General features: G+C 51.7%; 1 protein-coding gene and 1 long non-coding RNA gene across 2 annotated transcripts; both read left to right on the top strand.

The window, feature by feature from the left end:
• The first annotated feature begins 8,353 nt into the window (after nucleotides 1-8,353).
• On the top strand, nucleotides 8,354-9,920 carry LOC128911505 (uncharacterized). Its single transcript, XR_008467105.1, has 3 exons — nucleotides 8,354-8,672; nucleotides 8,821-8,878; nucleotides 9,875-9,920. It is a non-coding gene; the product is annotated as an uncharacterized LOC128911505 (long non-coding RNA).
• A 1,456-nt stretch (nucleotides 9,921-11,376) lies between these two features.
• LOC128911498 (sentrin-specific protease 2-like) lies at nucleotides 11,377-14,564 on the top strand. The gene is made up of 6 exons (XM_054206497.1): nucleotides 11,377-11,505; nucleotides 11,929-12,132; nucleotides 12,252-12,331; nucleotides 12,729-12,813; nucleotides 13,517-13,612; nucleotides 14,053-14,564. The coding sequence occupies exons 1-6, from the start codon at nucleotides 11,377-11,379 to the stop codon at nucleotides 14,113-14,115; spliced, it is 657 nt and encodes a 218-aa protein (XP_054062472.1). The 3' UTR covers nucleotides 14,116-14,564.
• The last annotated feature ends 4,988 nt before the right edge of the window (nucleotides 14,565-19,552 follow it).

Here is a 19,552-nt window from a genome sequence, read left to right as displayed (position 1 = left end):
CTCTCCTCTCCTCGTCTTCGGGGGGAAAGCTGGTGATTTTGGGGCCATGCCCTCTGTCGCCGTGGGTGGGATCAGCCTTCCCGGGCTGCTCCTCGCCTGAAGGTCTGCTCTCCTGGGCCGGCTGACGCGGTGGTTTGGCTGTGGTGCGGGTCAGCAGCCACATCGCTCTCTGCTTTCAAAGTGATGAGCTTAATCCATCCCCAAATCAGAGGAGGTTCTCCAAAGGAAGAACTATTGCAAAGGCCATTTGTCGTGGTTTGTCCCTCCATGAGATACTTCATCTTCCTGGGATCCCAGAGGACGTGGAAGATTTTAGCTGTTTATTACCGCTAGGACGCAGTAGCTGAATGCTTGAAGTGTCCTTTCCCCTTCCCTTGGGTTCTCGCCATCTGGGGGCTGCAGTTTTGAGGCTGACCCTGTGCTCTGCTGAGTACAAAAGCAGGATTTTGTCCCCCGTCCTCCGTCAGGGGATCCCTGCTGCTGGTCGCTTGGCAGCGCTGGTGGCTGCTGAAAGCCTCTGCGTCTGAGGTGGTGGGAAATGGTAGGCGTAGCAGCCACCGTCCCCTCTGTCTACAGGGTCACCTCCTGGGCTCTGGCCCTTCAGCCGGGGCTCGTGTCCTTGTGCCCCAAGGAGGTTCTCTGAGAGCAGCCCCTGGGGAGCAACAGCCTGTTAACACTGTGCTCTGCACGAGCAGTTGGGTGGGAGCTGGGCCTCGCTTCTCCTTAGGAAATGGCCTTTTGGAGGGGACGAGCCATGGGACGAGGGGGAACGGTTTTTCACTGGAAGAGGGGAGATTTAGATGAGATGTGAGGAAGCAATTCTTGGCTGTGAGGGTGGTGGGACGCTGGCCCAGGCTGCCCAGAGAAGCTGTGGCTGCCCCATCCCTGGAGGGGTTCAAGGCCAGGTTGGACGGGGCTGGGAGCAGCCTGGGCTGGTGGGAGGTGTCCCTGCCCAGGGCAGGGGGTGGCACTGGGTGGGCTTGAAGGTCCCTTCCAAGCCAAACCCTTCTCTGCTTCCATGAAAGACAGGATCCTGGCCTTGGCCCCGCTCGGGCGGGCAGGACCAGCTCCACCGGGCACCGGAGCTGTCTCTGAAGGGGCCGCTCGTCGGGTTCCGCCCCCCCGGCCCCCAGCAGCTCCCGAGCCCGGGCAGGAGGGGGCCACCCCCGGCGCCCGCCGCCAGCCGCCACGGCCTCCCGCCAGGGCCGCCGCGGGCCGGGGCCTCCCCTCAGGGCCGGCGGCGGGGGAGGCGGGGCCTGGCGCGGGGGCCCGCGCGCCGGCGGGGCGGCGTCACTTCCTCTGCGGAGGGCGCTGGCGCCGGGGACGGTCGGGTCGGGTCGGGTCGGCGGTGCCGGTGGCGGGGAGCGGCGGGACGATGAGCGACAGCGGGGAGCAGAACTACGGCGAGCGGGTAATACACGGAGCCTGAGTGCGCTGCCCGGCCGGGACAGCCCGCACTCCCCTCCATCCCTCCCTCCGCCGCCCCTCTCCGGGCGGCGCCGCGGCCCGAGGGGAGGAGCCGCCGCGGGAAGGGCCCGCCGTGGCCCCGGCGGCGGCGTCGGGGTCGGGGTGTTTTTCCTTTGGGAAATGAGTCTTGTTTTCCTTCGAGGTGTTTAGTTTTTAGAGAGAAGTGCAGTGCCGGGGTCAGCGCTGTGGTTTGGGTGCTTTTTTCCCTCATCAGCCTGTACTTCTTGAAGTTCTCGCAGCCTCAGCAGGAGTTGTGGAGGTGATGAGTAGTTTGAAGTTTTAGCCTTCACTGGAGGTGGCAAAAAATCCATTTTGAAGAGAAGGTAACAATTCTGAGCAGGAAATTGGAGTGTCTTGCTTTGGGTAGGGCCTTTTCTCTTTCAGATTCCCTGTAAGAAGCTTTAATAGTGCAAGTGTTTGTCCTTCCATGGAGCTGAGGTTAGGAGAACTTGGTCTGCGGGAGGTTAAAAATGCTGCATGGGAATGAATGCTGAAAGACAGGGATTAGAGAATAGGCTCGTGCCGCCCCCGGTCTTCCCTCTCCGTTGGTGTCTTCACGTCGTTCTTACAACTGCTGTGTTGTTGGGGAGGAACTCTTAGTTCTGACTTGCTCAAGGTGGATTTCTGTGGGTTAGTTTTTTTTATAAAAGGTTGATTGAATTGCTGTTGTGCGAGTCCACTGAAAAGCAGTTTAAGACGGCAGCCGACCTTTAGTAAAAGTTTGGCAGGATAACCTGCGCTGTATTTCCAATCAGAAGGAGTGGAAACACGAAGACCTTTCGAGCAAAGTCTTTTGGAAAGGTAACTGTGCAGGGTGTGATAGGACAGCAATTGCTATCCCACCTACTTCCTAGTCTGTACTTTCCCATTCTTCCTGCTTCCCTGTTCTTCCCTTTTCTATACTTTTATTTACAAAAATAAAATCCCGTGCAGACAGTCTTCAGCAAGGCTTAAAATGAGTTATGTCTGAACTTTTGTGAGTCATAAATAGGCAAGTTGTACGCAATGTAGGCGTTTGTAAAATTAAGAGAGAAGAGCACAGATCTACAACCTGCTATTTCAGACTAGATCAGGGAGCGGCTTTTCTAATGCTCTTGCTAGTGTTATTTATGACATTTTTGGCTTACTTAAGGCTTCTATTTTACCGAGTCAATGGCTTTTCTACTTTTTCAAGCGGGAAGCGCTCAAGTCTCTGCAGAGTAGCAGCAGCGTTTGGATAAAGAATCTAGGATATGACTTTCCGACTGTCTGTTGAGCTGCTCCAAGTCCATGCTGCCAACAAGAATTGTGCTCCTGAAAACGTGTTCTGCTTTCTCCCTTATACTAGTGTTTGGACAGCCAGTCGGATCTGGGAATTAAATCAGCTGATTTATTTTTTTTGTCCCGATTGCGTTTCCAGCTGCGTTGCTTTGCAGGCTTGACTGGATTGTGGAGCCACGAGTCCTAGTGTCAGCATTGGGGATGGAGAAGAAATACCAGGTGCTTTCGCAAGTAATGGGACTTGCTATTTCAGCAGCAAAGCAAACTGAAACTGTTTTATGTCACAGTTTAAAAAGGGAGGGGTGTGTGAAAAAAAGAAGGGAAAGAAAGAAAATCCCCGCTCAAATTCTCTTTCAGAGTTTATAGTCCATAGTGGGATTAAACTCCGGAAGCTCTTTTTAACTGAAGAGGCTCTAAGTTATTAGGTGCTACTAATACTTCGAATACTGGAACACACTTGAGATACCATCGGTATGCTGTAATAATTGCCACGTTTTTCCAAGTCGCTTTTATTGTGTTTTCCTTCATTGAAATTGTGCTCACTGGAGTGCATGTGATTCAGGCATGGGAGGGCTGGGAAGAAGACTAGTTAAAGGGAAAAGTAGTGAGTCTCGTTGTGTGAATTAGTTAATGGTGGTGGTGATTACTTGGTATGTGCCTGGTCAGCAATGATTTAATATGGTAGTCAGGTCTTTTGGTTGGTTGGTTGTTTTTTTTTAATCAGAGTAACTTGAATAGTAGAAATGCTCAACGTACAGATGTACTTACAAGATACTTAAGGCATCTATTTTTAAAAATGCTGATTTTTATTAGTAAGTTGTGGAAGAAGAACTAAGGAAGCAGTTTGAGAAGGTTCGAAACAATCTGATAGCTTGATGCCACCAAAAGGACAGGTCGTTCTTTGTGTTCCTCCTTCATCAGCTGCCCTTGATCTGACTTTTTGTTGGGCTGGTTGGTACCCGAAGCTGTCAGAAAATCCTTTGCTTTTTGCTGCTGGACTAGTCTCCTGCCGGCTTGGTGGCACGGAGTGAGCCCCAGGGCCAGTGCAAGCGGCAGAGGTGGTGGGAGGAAGGTGGGCTTCTGTGCTTCTTGTCTGATAGTCTCATTTTTCAGAACACATTCTTGTCTTTTTTTTTTTTTTTGGTGGAGTGTGGGAACTGTCATGGGAAGGGGCTGCTCTGCTTTCCCTCCCAGTGGATTCCCAGCCCCCCCAGCAGTGATCTGGTCTGGTGATGGTGTGCTTCAGGGGGAGAGAGGCAAAAGCTGTTCCTTCCAGGTGTTCCAGTCCACAAGCCTGGACTTCAGGGCTTCCACCTCAATTCCAGTAGTGGCCAAAGAAGGGGAAGAACTGTTGGTAACGATCAAGGGATCTGGTGATTTTGGGAATGTACACGTCGTCACAAATTGAAGGTTAGAATAAAATGGTTATTTAATAGCAAACGCCAGTCGTGATCTGCTTACCGGCAGAGTTTGAATATAGGGAGGGTAAAGAAGTCTGTTTTTTCTTCTTTTGTTATTGCATATTCCTTACAGGAGCCTAGTTTGGCAAAAGAGCAAAAATTAGGCAGAGAAAATGTCTGAAGAACAACCAAAGGAGGTAGTAGAAACTCTGCGATTTCAGTGAGCTGTGGGGAGTGGCTTGTAGGAACCCTCAGTATGTGTCAGGATAATGGGGCATAAACTGCTTTTGGAGTGATGCAGGCTCCTGGTGTTTGACATTTTAGGTCGGGAGGATTTCCTGGGGCTTGGGGGGCGGGTAAGAGCTTTGACATTTTAGGGGTTATTGCCAGTCTTAGCGATAGGCGGAGCAGGTGAGGTGCCAGGAATTCCTTGGAGGCTGGAAGTACTGAAGAAGTGGCATAATCCTGTAAAATGTGGTAGATTGAAGAGAGAGGTTTCAACGAATGGTGATCTGGAAACAAAAATGTGGATGTTTAAAAACTGGAAAATGTTGTAAAATCCAAAAGGGCTGAATGAATCTAAGGCAGCTGTTTAATTTTCTGGTTTAGATACACATCTGTTTCCTCTCAGATCACAGGTGTCCCGCTTCCACATCCATCTTAACGTAATGTAGCAAAGGTTGTTGTAAAAATATGTCAAAGGGATGAAGACTTCAGTCATTTGCTTAAGCTAAAATGATTTCTCTACTGATTTCTTCAAAGCTTATTAACTTCTAAACACTAGAAAGGGGTACGGGGAATGTTTGTGGGCAAGATTCTCGCTGCTGCTTCCGTCCAGTCGTGCATTTCTTGTGTCCTTCTCAGTGTCAGACCACCCGTATTTCAAATTATGATTTGTTTGGAAGTGTGAAGCCTGCATACGTAATGACGCTTGTGCAGGTGTGTATATAGATGTCTCTCTGTATTTATAACCATTGAGTATAAACGAGAAAGTTTGCTGCAGAGTTCTCTCCCCCTTGCTGGCTGCCATCCTGAGCACTCCTTGCCCCGGTGCTGGGGCCCTGAGCCCTTCCCTTCCTCCCGACGCCGCAGCGCTCGCAGGGTCCCACATTGGCTGTCCCTGCTGGGAGAGCACGGCTTCTGCTGATGGGATGGGCTGGGAATAGTCCTTGTGCATTTTCTATTGGTATCGGGATCAATACTGGTTCTTTAGTGTTCTCAATGTTAATTGTCTAGTCTTATTCTATTAAACCTGTTTGAATTTCAGTCCTCGGCTTTCCTTGTTTTTTCCCAGTTCCCCTTCCTGGGTGGGGAGGGGCCATCGGGTGAGAGAATACCTGTCTAAACGACAATAAATTGTTGTGGGTTTCTCAGAGCAGAAGAGGGAGTTACGTTGGAGCAGTTACAGGAAGAAGTTGCCACCCGCAGCCGACTGCTGAGCCGTTCCCAAACAAGCGGGGCTTTCCCAGGAAGCCCCTGTGGCCGCCCTGAAGGCGCTCGCCCTTCCCTGCCAGGTACCACGCAGCAGGGGAGGGAGCAGAGCCCATCTCCAGGAGTGCTGGGCACCTCTCTGGTGACACCGGGAGGACAGAGCAGGGTCTCCGCACGCCTCCCCCAAAGCCATCCTCCCAGCCCAGACCAGATGTGGAGCAGACGCTGCAGCGGGGCTTCGCTGAGCTGATGTGCCACCTCCATGCAAGCCCCTGCCATGGCAATGGTGGTGGGAAGCTGAGGGACCCCTGCCCGGCACTCCTAGTCCTTCTGGGTCCACAAAGTGGTGGTGATGGCGGTGTCCCTTCTGAGCTGAGTGACAAACACCACCGCGACAGCCCGTGGAGGAGGAGGAACGTCTGGGAGGGGTTGGTGGGCAGGGGAGAGGACGGGCAGGAATTCAGATGTGCCCTGCTCAGCTCAGGCAGGAGCCGAGTTCACGTTCTGCCATTTTACACCCCGAGTAAGACCGCCCAGACCCGTGCTTGGCCACGAGACGGAGTCTGCCTCCCGGAGTGCCCGTTTTGGGGTGGGAAGCAGGGACGAGCTGCGAGGTGCCTTTAGGTGCCGACCGGCTAAACACACACGAGCCATAAGGCAGCTGTGGTGACAAACTGACTCATATCCAGGGGGATGGTACCCAAGGCAAAGAACCGCCGAGATTAGCCAGCCAAAGCCCCAGCAAAGGCGCGCTGCGGGGAGTCGCAGTGCTGGTTTGGAGTCTGGGATAGCGCTGTGCCACCCGGCATCATCCCGAACACATGCGAAATAAAGAGATTGAAATGCCAGATTAAGTAGATTACGCTTTCCATACCTAAAATCAGGGGTATAGCTAAAATGACCAAGCATTCCTCCAGCCCTAAGGTTAACTGTTCAGTTTGTTATGCCACGAATTTGAAATATGCTGCTTCGGCATCCAGGTGTGTGAAGCTGCTTTCACACTGAAGCTGCTCTAAAGGCACAGACTCTGGGTAACGCACAATTAATGAGCTCAGATTCTGGAATGATCCGCATTTGCTATCGGATCGGAGATGGGACTCCAGTAATCCATGCGGATGTAAACGTCTGGTAACGGGATTCGGGATTTTCGTGCACCAAAGAGCCTAATTTTGAGTCATTACGCATCAATGTACTGAGCAAGAAGCTCAAAGGCACAGTAAGGAATTAAGTCATGACCATCAGCTGCATCAATTACAGGCACTGAGAAATGTAACTGATGTAAAACTGCACTGTAAAGACGTGCCAGGAATTACAACAGGCAGCCTCTGGCACATCCAGCTGTTGTATTTGCCTTTAGAAAAATGGGAATTTTTTGCCATATGCAGGACAGAGAGGAGGAAAAAACCCAAAACATGTAATGTAAGGTGCAACAAGAGACTCCCCTCCAAAAAGAAAGACTCTCAGTCTGGTGGCTTTAATTTAATGAAATGGTAACTTCTTGATGTGTTTGGTTATTGACGTTTAGAGATCACAACAGGCTCCACACCAAACACCACGCACAAAGGAATCCGACTGGGACAAAACCTTTGGACGGGCACCGCAGTCACACTGACCCTGTCGCCACTGTCAGGTACTTTTCTGGCACACACAAAGCCATTCACGCAGGTGTTTTCAAATCATTTAACAGCATTAAAACCCCTGTCCTGGTGAGGACAAGGAAGTGGTGTTACCAGGAAGCACAGAGGAGCTGCTTTAGAATAACCACCACAGTTCCCAGAGAAGATTTCTCATCTTTTTCTGAGCATTGTCCTGCGGTGGGTTATGCTGCAGGGTGGAAGAAACTGCGGCTGGGGGGACATGCCTGGCAGAGGAATCCTGCAGCCCCAGGGCTGGCTCCACACCTGTGCCCAGGGTAGGGGGTCCCAAGGCAGGAGAGAAGCCTCAGCATCACCCTGTGGCACAGGGCAGCTGTACGAGTCTCACGTGGGCCACATCTGCCTTGGGAGCAGGGAAGAGCCCTTCCCCAAAAGACCATCCTTGCCCCTTTCCTAGAATGGCCCCCGAGAGCCAGCCAAGGCCACCAGGAGCCAGCTCAGCACTCGCCAGCCCCACAGCGGCCGCTTTAGCCGGGCTCCCTGCAGCGGGCCCTTGGCCGCCGCTACATCACGGTTCGTCACAATGGTCGAACGCAGCGTCCGCGTCCCTAGTTGCAGCGGAGCCATGGCGGAACCGCACGCAGCGCCTGCAGCTCCCCAGCGGAGCGGCACAAAGCGTCGCTTGGGCCGTGAGGCCAGGGCTGGGTAAGCCCGGCAATGCCATTCCCTCACCGCCGCAGAGCACAGGAGGCAGTAGCGGGCGCGCAAGAGCCAGCGTCGCCGGGCGCTGTGGCCCGCCCCCGTCCTGCGGGACGCGGAACGGCTTCTCCAGCCTCTGGGTCCTCCAGGGCGCCCCTGCGGCCTCCGACGGGCCCCCCGGGCCTCTGTGGGTCCCCCGCGAGGTCCCTCCGGCCTCGGTTTGGCCCCTGCGGCCGCCCCTCCGGCCCCTGCGGGGCCTCTCCCTAAAGGGAGACGGGCCTGTCGCCCTCCACGGCCGTCCAGGGCTCGGCTCGGGGCTTTCTGGGAGGGAAAGCTCCCCGCCTGGCCGGGGGCGGGCCGGCACAGGCCCGGCCCCAGCGGGGAGGAGGCGGCGGAGGGCTGGGCGGCCGTTCCCGCCTCCCTCAGGCGGCGCCGCGCATGCGCGCGCCCCGCCGCCTGCCCGTCCCTCCCCTCCGTGTCGCAGGGGCGGGGGCCGCTCCCCGGCAGCCAATAGGGAGGCGGCGCCGGGCGCGCGGGCCGGGCGCATTTCCGGCGCGGGGTGTGTGTCCCGATGGCTGCTGGGGGCCCTCGGCGCCCTCCTCGCCGCCGCCCGCCGCCCCGCGCCGCCCGAGGGCCTTTCGCCGGAGGGGGAAACCTTTGGGCTCTGGAAAGTACCTTTGGAAGTTTGGGCCCTGTGAAGGGAAGTCAGCCTGGTAGAAGCTGAAGGAAGTTTCAAGCCGCGGTTCTGTGTGTTCTTTCCTCAGCACTTGTGCGCCTGCGGACGATCGTGCCGAGTCTGAGGCAAAAAAGAGGAGGACAGGTATTGCACGGTACAGAAGTCTTGAATGTGCCTGGTTTTCCTGAGGTTTCGTCTGCCTTAGAGAACTCTGGCTTCTGTGCTTGTTTTTACTTGAAAAGTAAAATTGCAAGTTGACGTATTTTTCTAATACTGCTGCTTTTCTGTGCAGGTATCACATGGGTGGATGTTTGCTGCCCAGAGCCGTCTCAGGGCGATGTTGTGACCAGGTAGAGTCTCTTTTCATCACGGTTCTTGTTTCTTTTGGCTCTGTGCGCGTGTCTCTTTCCGTGCCTGTTCTTCTCCCCGCTTTAAAGCCTAGCGCTCTCTTTAGCCGTGCGGCACTGTTGTGTGCTGGAATTGTCCGTGGTTCACCTGAGCTCGGGGGAGAGAAGGAAAGAAAGGAACTGAGAGGGTAGGATGGGTTCAAGTGAAAGGAACATTTTCTTGCCTTTTTTTGTGGATTTAACTACCAAGGGAAGTCATTTGACGAAGCTTGTGATGCTTACTCTTACCACGCTGGACTGAAAGGGGAGAATACTGTGAGAGTCTGTTGTAGGTCTCCCTCCTGGAAAAGGTCTCCCTGCCCTTGTCTTTGGTGACAAGGCAAATTCTTGGTTTTGAAGAAGGCACATGTGTACGGACAACTTTACTGTCTGTGTGTTTGCTCTTCAGAGTCTGCGTGGTTTTACTGGTAATCCTCTCCAAATGGGGACAGTCACTCTCTTGACTAGCCTACAGAAGGCAAGTAAATATCCTGTAGGTGTCCCATTTTTCATTCCCTGTGCTGGTCTTAGTTCCCGTAAGCTAACTGTATGTGGCTGCAGGTAGAGTTGCGGGTGTTCATGTTATACCTTGCAGTATAAGCCCTAGCACGCAGCATTTATCCCCAGTAGATCCCAGAGCACTTGACAGAGGAAGTGCTGGTTGCTTCCCTGTTTTCCAAATAACGAAACTGATCAAGAGAAACCAAAGGAGTCTTGCACAGGGAGGTGGGAAGGAATTTACAAAGCTCCCAGCGCTTCCTTCTATGCCAGTCTCGCTGCTCCGAAAGAATTGTGCTGGAAGCGGAGACGATGTTGTCACACGTGTGCAACCGAGGCTGTAGTCAGCAGGAGCCTTGAAAAAGCATTTCTTGTCCAGAAGGTGAATTCTTGAGAATTCCGTGGGACAGTACAGGTCCACAGCTCACTGCTCTCTCTCTTTCTCTCTCCCTCGCCTCGCAGGGGCGCCCCACCAGCAGAAGATACTCCGCAACAGCATGGACCAGCGAAACAAGCGGTACCCCTGGCACCTGGTGAGGCCAAAAAGTCACCTGCCTGTGAGGTGGAAGAAAAGAAACCGCCAAGGCTGCAGAAAAGAGCAGAAGGCTTTACTCCACTCACAGAGGTACCGTAGCTGACAGGCTGTTAGACAAAACTGAAGGCTGTGAAACAGCTGCAAGGAACTCCATTTGTTATAGGTGGTTCTTCAGGCTTTTTGAAGTCTGAAGAACTTGCATTTTAAGCTGTTAGGGAGTGTCTGCAGCTGTGACTTCCCAGTGCAAAGGTCAGCACTAAAGCTGGTTTGAAGGATTAAAAGGATTTAAGCATTTGATGCTCCACGCGCTCCTTGAGTTGTGCTCCAACCTAAGGGTTTCTGGGGCTTCTGTTACTCGGACAAAAATGAGTCCAGGTTTAACAGCAGTCTCCCAGAGCAGTGCTGACCTGATTCCTACAGTTATATGGGATCTGCCTCTCAACCTGTCCTAGCATGAAGATAGAACTTGAAATAGAAGCTTTTACTGCTCCGTGGTGTTGCCTTGCTTGTGGGGGACCTGAGCATCTTGCGTACGTCCTCGGGATGTCACCGAGCCGCGGATGCGCACTGGGCATGGTTGCACTGCGTGTAGCAGTGGTCACAGGAGTTCACTTAGTTACGCTATGCAACAGGGAGTGGGAGTTGACGTTCCCCTGCTTGTCTGAATTTTGGCTGCTCTTATTCTTGGGAGTTGCCGTCTAATCGAGCGCCCCCTTTTTTGCCTCTTGAGGATTGACTTGGAAAGGGCTAGCAAGTCCAGAGTTTACAACGTCTGCGGGGTGATGCTCAGTACAAGGAAAACCAGGGGTTTTCTTATCCTGCTAGCCCACGTTCAACCGAGAAGAAGATGCTCTGGCAGTTCAGAGTATTTTATTCTAACAGACCTAGTGGTTTATTTGCGTTCCTTAAGCGGACTTAGACGGAAACGTCCAAATGACAACCAGCTGCATGCAGAGCCTGGACTCCCGATTGCCTGACTGCAGTGTAGCTGCCTCGGTTTCCCCCTTTGCTGGTACTTCAGCTCCCTTGAAGTTCCCCCACCTTCCCATTCTTTCAGGCTCCTGACGTAGCTGCCTTGGCATGGAGAATGCCTGCTGCGGTTGCCTTAAACCTCAGCGTTGCGAGGGCTGCAGCATCGCATGGGAAAGGCGTTTGCTGTGTGTTTGCTCGTCCCTGCGTTTTATCTCAGCTTCCTTGGTGAAAACAAATTGAAGCAAACCTGGGCCCTGAAGTTCCAAGTCAGGATGCTGAAACCAACCAACCAACCAGAAAGGGCGATTGCTAACCTAGCCGAAAGCCGGCAAAGGCAGTTGCTCTGTCACCTGAGCTTCATTTCCAGGCCGTGTTTGAGCTGAAAGCTGCCCACAGGTTGGCATGCTCGATGCTCTGTTGCACAAGTCCTTCCCCATTTAATTGTCCATTTCAGGCCATGGAGAGAGAGGTCGTTGCCGCATTAGGCAAAGGTGAGCCGGATGAGATCCTGAGCAGTGCCTTCAAACTAAGGGTCACGCGCCAGGACGTCCACACCCTAAGGAAGCTTTGCTGGCTAAACGATGAGGTAAAAGTAGCTGCAGCACAGGGATCTTCTAATGGAGCGTTTATTTCAAAATACCCCTTCAGCGTGTACACAAGTCTTTGCAAAGTTATTTGATGACCTGCACTGCAGAGGCTAGAAATCTCTGTGCAGTTCTTATTTTAGGTACTGAAGGGTCCGGTGCTTCTGGCAGTTCCTTTACTTGTATTGTGCCGCTTCCAGGAGTTAGTCCAGGTTCTTGGAGTGGGTGGCAGGTGTTTTTACCAAAGTGCAGTTTGATAAACAACTGTAACCAAGTGGGAAATTCTCACAACAAAAGCTGGCAGCTGAGGCTGGAGTTCTCTCAGCTGCGTACTTCAGGGTGGCCAGAAAAGAGATGTCGCTGTGCTTTTCATTTGGTAAGCTAGTGTCTTGTTTTACATCTCAAGCTTACTTTTTATGGTACAGGTCATCAATTTCTACATGGGTCTTGTGATGGAAAGAAGTAAGAAGGAGGGATATCCATCAGTCCACGCTTTTAGTTCGTTCTTTTATGAAAAACTTACTTCTGGGGGCTACAAAGCCGTAGGAAGATGGACCAGGCGTGTGGATCTCTTCGACAAGGACATCATCTTAGTGCCCATTAACTTGCGTTTGCACTGGACACTAGCGGTGAGTCAAACGGGCTTGTTATTTAGAGTTGGGTGGGGAGAAAAAGCTAGCAAGAAAAGTCATGGAGGTTTGTGCAGCACAAGGTTGCGCTTTGTCTAACAGTCACCTTTGAATAACAGGTCATAGACACCAGAAAGAAGACCGTCAAATACTACGACTCCTTGGGACAAGGAGGGAACAAGATTTGTGAGACTTTGCTGTAAGTAACTGCTCAGTCAGTGCTTTTGTGTTGTGAATGAGGAGAAGGGTTTGGAATTTTGCCCCTGTGACACGACGGCAAGTTTCCACATGTCTTGTAGATAACAAACCAGAAATCTTGGATTCGCTTGCTGCGAGTTGTCTGACAGTGACTCCTTCCCTAGTGTCACGTCGTCCCCTCCACCCAGCGTCTTGGATGCCTGGGTTCTGCCACCTTCCCCCTAGAGCACAGACAAAGACATGGTAGCCCCGTGGCACATGGGCACCAACCTTGTTAGTGATCAATAAAACCCTCCTGCCATTCATCTTCCTGTGATCTTTCAGCAGCTCTTTTTTTCTCGGCCTGAATTACAGCGATGAAGAGTGATTTTTTTTTTTTCTTCTTTTGTTTTAAACAGCAAATACCTGCAAGAGGAGAGCCGTGAAAAAAGAAACATGGAGCTGAATGTTTCGGAGTGGACTGTTCACAGCATGGAGCCACATGTGAGTGAGCACTGCTTGCACTTGAAACGTGAACTAGAACTCCTTGTCACGAAGCTCTTAACGCTTTCTCATAAGGCCAGGACTTCAGAGAACAGCCATAAGCATCTTCTTCTGGTCCCACATGGGGCTGCAAGTGGACCAGGAAACCGTGCTGGGATGAAATCTTTGAGCAGTGCCTCTCCTTGCTGGCCGAATACTTTGTTGGGTTTTTTTTAATTCCTCTGCCACGTGAAGGTGAATTTGGCTTTGCCCCCATTTCACAAGTCAAATTTCAAGTCTCTTTAGCAGTTGTCAGAGAACGTGGGCTGCTTGTTTGCAGCCCAGATCCTGGCACGTGACAAAGCAAGGGCTTGGGCTGATGTTTCTTGCCAAGTTAATAGTGAAAAGCAGCACCGAAAGCCTCGATTTAAGGGATGTCACTTTAGAAAGACACTGTAGAAACCTCCAGACACCTTGCAGGGAGGAAGCCTGCTGTCCCTTATCAGCCTGCCAGGAATTTGGCTTGTAACATCCGAGCGTAGGAAGCCGAGGGCAGGGATGATGTGCAGTTCCTGGGGTCTGTTCCTTGTGTTGGGGAGCGGTTACTGGGGATGGTGCAAGTTCAGGAGTGTCTGGTTAGGGTATTTTTGGTAATGGGTGCTGCTTCCAAGTTGCTTTTCCTTGAAGATAGAGGCAAATTCTCCATCTTCTTTGCATTCCTTAGGAAATCCCTCAGCAATCAAACGGAAGCGACTGCGGCGTTTTCACCTGCAAATACGCAGATTACATCTGCAGAGACAGACCGATGACCTTTACACAGGTGAGTGAAGGTTCTAAACAGCTCCAGCCCCTTTCGCACAGAGACAAGAGCCAGGGAAGTTACGCAGCGGCTGAGGTGTCTGCTCCCAGTGAGATTCCTCTTGGGGGAGATACTGGAGCCAGTGGGTTTGTGGGATCTGGCCTTTGGATCTTTGGGAGAAATGGGTCTCAGCCTTTGACCAGTGAAGACACTGGTTCTTTTCCAAGGCAGTGCTCTTCTGTGAAAGTGCTTGTGAGCTGTTGTGTGGTCAAGGAGATCTGGTTTTGGTGGCATGTCACCCTCTTAGGAGCTGTGTGGGTGAAAGACAGGCTGTACCCGAAGGGCGAGTGTTGACAGTTCTTAAAAGGAGCTTCATAGTAAAGAATTAAGTGGGTGTTTATGCATATTTTGTGTCTCTTTCTGCCGTGAGGTGTATTTCATGGATTTTCTTTTCTTTTCAGACCCACATGCCTTACTTCCGTAAGAAGATGGTCTGGGAAATACTCCATCAGGAGCTGCTGTGAGACCTGCACGACAGGAGGAACCGTTCTTCTAGTTATTTTTCTCATACGTTATTGTTGTTAGATGTTTTTCTCCGTAGGTTAAGGAAAGAGTTTTTCTCTGTAGGTTAAGAAGTAGTGGTTAAGATTATTTCCCCCGCCCCCCGCCTGCCCCTATTTTGGAGACAGTAACTCTCTTTGAAATTAGCTAACACACCTTAAGTGCAAGCTGGAAAGGTTGGTGTCACCTGGCCAAGGGAAAGGTTAAGAACAAATGCTGTGAACTTCCATCGCAGAGAGGGCTGCTCACACCTCGCAGCGCACGTGGCCACCTTATGGACGAATGGGACTCATCTGGTGGTGGCAAGAGTTGCATGAGCTGAACTTCTCTCACAGCACACGTGGTCACGTTATGGACAAATGGGACTCATCTGGTGGTGGCAACAGTTGTGTGAGCTGAACTTCTCATCCCAACAAGAAGCTGCTGAACTACTGTTTCCTCAAAGAGAGTTTTCTTCTGTTTCTGGAATAATCTACCATCCACTTGATGCCTACAAGTGGATTTGTGATGACCATCAGAAGAAAGCATTTACCATCTTTTGATTTGCGAGAGAAACCCCTGTGGTTGGGGTTGGTTTGGTTTTTTTCTTTCTCCAGGGAGTTCTGTAATGTGAAAAGAGAAGTATTTATTTATTTTTATTAAAATAAATATTTAAATTATTTGAAGAGCCTTACTGGAATGAAACTTGATCTGGTAATGAGAGTGATTTAGGGTTTTTTTGTCTTTGAAAATAAGGTTGACATATCAATGTGGGTTTTAGCTCACTCACAGTCTATGGAGGAAGACGACTCTGGCCAGGCTGGGTATCAGAGCACCAGAACCTCCAAGCGATTGTCCCAAAATGCTGAAGGGACAACCAGGACGTTGTTCAGCAGCGAGAATCCCAGTAACAGCCAAGTAGGAGATTATTGCTGCTCTGCCGCAGGCGCTGCCTCCAGGCATCTGCCCAATGAAGAGCTTGTGTCGATCCTCGCTCTGTTACGCTCAGACCCAGCTAGATCAGTTTAAACATGGCGTTTCCCCCTTTCTTTCATTTTTTTCCCCCCTCTAGCTTACACTCCGGAGCTGGAGTGGGATTTCAGGTCTTTCCTTGACCATCGCAGGGGAAAAATTGCCCAAGAGGTGGTTTGGAAGCCCCGTGTTGGAACGCTTGTACAAATGACCGTGTGGTGTTGTTTCTGTAATGGCAGTTACCATCATGTGAGGTGATTCCTGCCCGGTGATGCGGTCTCTCCTCTCCTCAGCTTTGGGGGAAAGCTGGTGATTTTGGGGCCATGCCCTCTGTCACCGTGGGTGGGATCAGCCTTCCCGGTGCTGCTCCTCGCCTGAAGGTCTGCTCTCCTGGGCCGGCTGACGCGGTGGTTTGGCTGTGGTGCGGGTCAGCAGCCGCATCGCTCTCTGCTTTCAAAGTGATGAGCTTAATCCGTCCCCAAATCAGAGGAGGTTCTCCAAAGGAAGAACTATTGCAAAGGCCATCTGTCGTGGTTTGTCCCTCCATGAGATACTTCATCTTCCCGGGCTCCCGGAGGATGTGGAAGATTTTAGCTGTTTATTACCGCTAGGACGCAGTAGCTGAACGCTTGAAGTGTCCTTTCCCCTTCCCTTGGGTTTCCGCTGTCTGGGGGATGCAGTTTTGAGGCTGACCCTGTGCTCTGCTGAGTACAAAAGCAGAATCTGGGGTTTTTTTGGGGAAAAAACCCCAATGAACCAGCAAACAAGCCCTGCAGAGGGGCGAGTGGGGTAAGGACACTGCCCAGGTCCTCCTGGGCCCCCCCCGTTAAGCAGAGGGGGCTCGGGGGTGTGATGGAAGGAGCAGGGTGATGCTGCTGTGAACACCTTACCTGGTGCCTTCTCTGTCCTCTCCGCGACCCGCCAAGGACTTGTGTGGAGTAAACCCCGTCGGGGGACACCTGCTGCTGGTCGCTTGGCAGCGCTTGTGGCTGCTGAAAGCCTCTGTGTATGAGGCGGTGGGGAAATTGTACGCGTAGCAGCCGCCGTCCCCTCTGATCCATGGCTCTGGCCCTTCAGCCGGGGCTCGTGTCCTTGTGCCCCGAGGCGGTTCCCGGAGAGCAGCCCCTGGGGAGCAACAGCCTGTTAACACTGTGCTCTGGGTGAGCAGTTGTGTGGGAGCTGGGCCTCGCTTCTCCTTGGGAAATGGCCTTTTGGAGATGACGAGCTTGCTCTTTTTCGTGCTGATGGGCGAGCGCGTGTGCGGTGTGAGTAATGCCCTGCCGCCCTCGGCGGGGCAGGGGGGACACACGCTCCTCATGGGGCTTCTTCGCACAGTTGTGACGCTGCCGGCTGCCCCGTGAGGTGGTCCTTGCTCACAGGAAGGCCGTGGAGGGGGCTCAGCCCCCAAGGCTGGCTCAGACCTGGCCTCACATGGCCAGTGACCACAGGTCTACCAGGAGCAGAGTCATCCTCGGCTGGGGATGGCGGGGGGACAGCAAAGGTGAAAACTGATGCTCTCTTTGTGATTGCTCATGCTAGAGGCAGGGAGGTGATTTATTTTGTTTCCAAAACACGTGGGCGTGACGAGTGCCCTGATTTGGTGCTTTGAAGTGTTACAGGAGCGGCACCGGAGCCTTCCCCCCTCGGGGGCCACCTCTCCGTGGCACTGTGTCCCTGGTGCCCGATGGGTGGGAGGGAAAGAGCACAGCTCTAGGGACCGTGGGGGTTCCTGTGAGAGCCCGCGTTTGGAGCACTGTATCCAGCTCTGGTGCCACCAAGAGCAGAAGGACACGGAGCTGTTGGAGCGGGGCCAGAGGAGGCCCCGGAGATGCTGGGAGGGCTGGAGCCCCTCTGCTGGGAGGACAGGCTGAGGGAGTTGGGGGTGTCCAGCCTGGAGAAGAGAAGGCTCCAGGGAGACCTTCGAGCCCCTTCCAGTCCCTAAAGGGGCTCCAGGAGAGCTGGGGAGGGACTCTGGATCAGGGAGGGGAGCGACAGAACAAGGGGTGCTGGTTTCAAAGGGACGGAGGGGAGATTTAGATAAGATCTCGGGCAGAAATTCTTTGCTGTGAGGGTGGTGAGCCCCTGGCCCAGGTTGCCCAGAGAAGCTGTGGCTGCCCCATCCCTGGAGGTGTCCAAGGCCAGGTTGGAGGGGGCTTGGAGCAAGCTGGTCTGGTGGCAGGTGTCCCTGCCCATGGGATCTCTCAGATGATCTTTAAGGTCCCTTCCAACCCAAGCCATTCTCTGCTTCTCTGATTCCACGAAAGACAGGATCCTGGCCTTGGCCCCGCTCGGCTGGGCAGGACCACCTTTTTTTCCTCATCAGCCTGTAATTTTTCAACTTATTGCAGCATCAGGAGGAGTTGTGGAGGTGATAAGGAGTTTAAATTTTTAACCTTCCCTGGAGGTGGAAAAAAAAAAAAAATTTAAGAGAACGTAATAATTCTGAGCAGGAAACTGCAGTGTCTGGCTTGGAATATGGCCTTTTCTCTTTCAGAGTCACTGTGAGAAGCTTTAATAGTACAAGTGTTTCTACTTCAGTGGAGATGAGGTTAGGAAAATTTGGTTCCCAGGAGGTTAAAAATGCTACATGGGAATGAATGCTGAAAGACAGGGATGAGAGAATAGACTCGTCCCGCCCCCGGTATCACCTCTCCGTTGATGTCTTCATGTCCTTCCTACAACTGTTATGTTTTTAGGGAGGTACTATTACTTCTGACTTGCTCGAGGTGGATTTCTGTGTGTTAGTTTTTTTATAACAAGTTGATGTAGTTGCTGTTGTGCAAGTCAACTGAAAACCAGTTCAAGACGGCAGCCGAACTTTAGTAAAGGTTTGCCAGGATAACCTGCGCTGTATTTCCAATCAGAAGGAGTGGGAACCTGAAGACCTTTCGAGCAAAGTCTTTTTGAAACACAATTGTGCAGGGTACGACAGGACAGCAATTGCTATCCCACCTGCTTCCCTACTCTCTGCTCTTCTGTTCTTCCTGCTTCCCTACTCTTCCCTTTCCTATACTTTGATTTCAAACAAAAAATAATAAAATCACGTGCGGGCAGTCTTCCCCAAGGCTTCAAATGAGTGATGGCTGAACTTTTGTGAGTCATAAATAGGTAAGGTGTATGCAATGTACGTGTTTGTAAAATTAAGAGAGAAAAGCACAGAGCTACAACCTGCTATTTCAGACTAGATCAGGGAGCGGCTTTTCTAATGCTCTTGCTAGTGTTATTTATGACATTTTTGGCTTACTTAAGGCTTCTATTTTACCGAGTCAATGGCTTTTCTACTTTTTGAAGCGGGAAGCGCTCAAGTCTCTGCAGAGTAGCAGCAGCGTTTGGATAAAGAATCTAGGATATGACTTTCCGACTGTCTGTTGAGCTGCTCCAAGTCCACGCTGCCAACAAGAATTGTGCTCCTGAAAACGTGTTCTGCTTTCTCCCTTATACTAGTGTTTGGACAGCCAGTCGGATCTGGGAATTAAATCAGCTGATTTTTTTCCCTGATTCCGTTTCCAGCTGCATTGCTTTGCAGGCTTGACTGGATTGTGGAGCCACGAGTCCTAGTGTCAGCATTGGGGATGGAGAAGAAATACCAGGTGCTTTCGCAAGTAACGGGACTTGCTATTTCAGCAGCAAAGCAAACTGAAACTGGTTTATGTCACAGTTTAAAAAGGGAGGGGAAAACAAAAAAGAAGGGAAAAAAATTGGAAGTTGTGGAAGAAGAACTAAGGAAGCAGTTTGAGAAGGTTCGAAACAATCTGATAGCTGGATGCCACCAAAAGGACAGGTCATTCTTTGTGTTCCTCCTTCATCAGCTGCCCTTGATCTGACTTTTTGTTGGGCTGGTCAGTACCCGAAGCTGTCAGAAAATCCTTTGCTTTTTGCTGCTGGACTAGTCTCCTGCCGGCTTGGTGGCACGGAGTGAGCCCCAGGGCCAGTGCAAGCGGCAGAGGTGGTGGGAGGAAGCTGGGCTTCCGTGCTTCTTGTCTGATACTCTCGTTTTTCAAAACACATTCTTGTCTTTTTTCACTTTTTTTTTTTTTCTTTTTGGTGGAGTGTGGGAACTGTCATGGGAAGGGACTGCTCTGCTTTCCCTCCCAGTGGATTCCCAGCCCCCCCAGCAGTGATCTGGTCTGGTGCTGGTGTGCTTCAGGGGGAGAGAGGCAAAAGCTGTTCCTTCTCTGTTGGATCGATTGCTAAATTGAGTAGCAGGGGGGTGGAAGGAGTGTGAAGTGAGCGTAATTACACCTTGCGTAAATGTTATCGTAGATTTGATGATGTGTAATGTGGGGCTGCAGCTTTCCTTAAGAAAAAAAGTGGAACTACGTAATTTTATAGGAATTTAGGATTTAAAAAATACTTCAATCCCTTTATTTGCCGGTATCTTCCACTAAGGAAGTGAAACCTGTAACTTGGGTCCCCGTGAGGAAAACCTGGATCTCGGAAGCGCAAAGA

Source organism: Rissa tridactyla, chromosome 6 (genome assembly GCF_028500815.1).
Source record: "Rissa tridactyla isolate bRisTri1 chromosome 6, bRisTri1.patW.cur.20221130, whole genome shotgun sequence".
Taxonomy (NCBI): Eukaryota; Metazoa; Chordata; class Aves; order Charadriiformes; family Laridae; genus Rissa; species Rissa tridactyla.
This window is presented reverse-complemented; position numbering and strand designations above follow the sequence as displayed.

Bases quoted from the DNA above. Each gene is read 5' to 3' on its own strand.
- LOC128911498 (XM_054206497.1), top strand. From the start codon at position 11,377: ATGGAGAGAGAGGTCGTTGCCGCATTAGGCAAAGGTGAGCCGGATGAG. The intron at 12,133-12,251 runs GTGAGTCAAACG...TTTGAATAACAG, and splicing joins GTTTGCACTGGACACTAGCG to GTCATAGACACCAGAAAGAA. The intron at 12,332-12,728 runs GTAAGTAACTGC...TGTTTTAAACAG, and splicing joins AAGATTTGTGAGACTTTGCT to CAAATACCTGCAAGAGGAGA.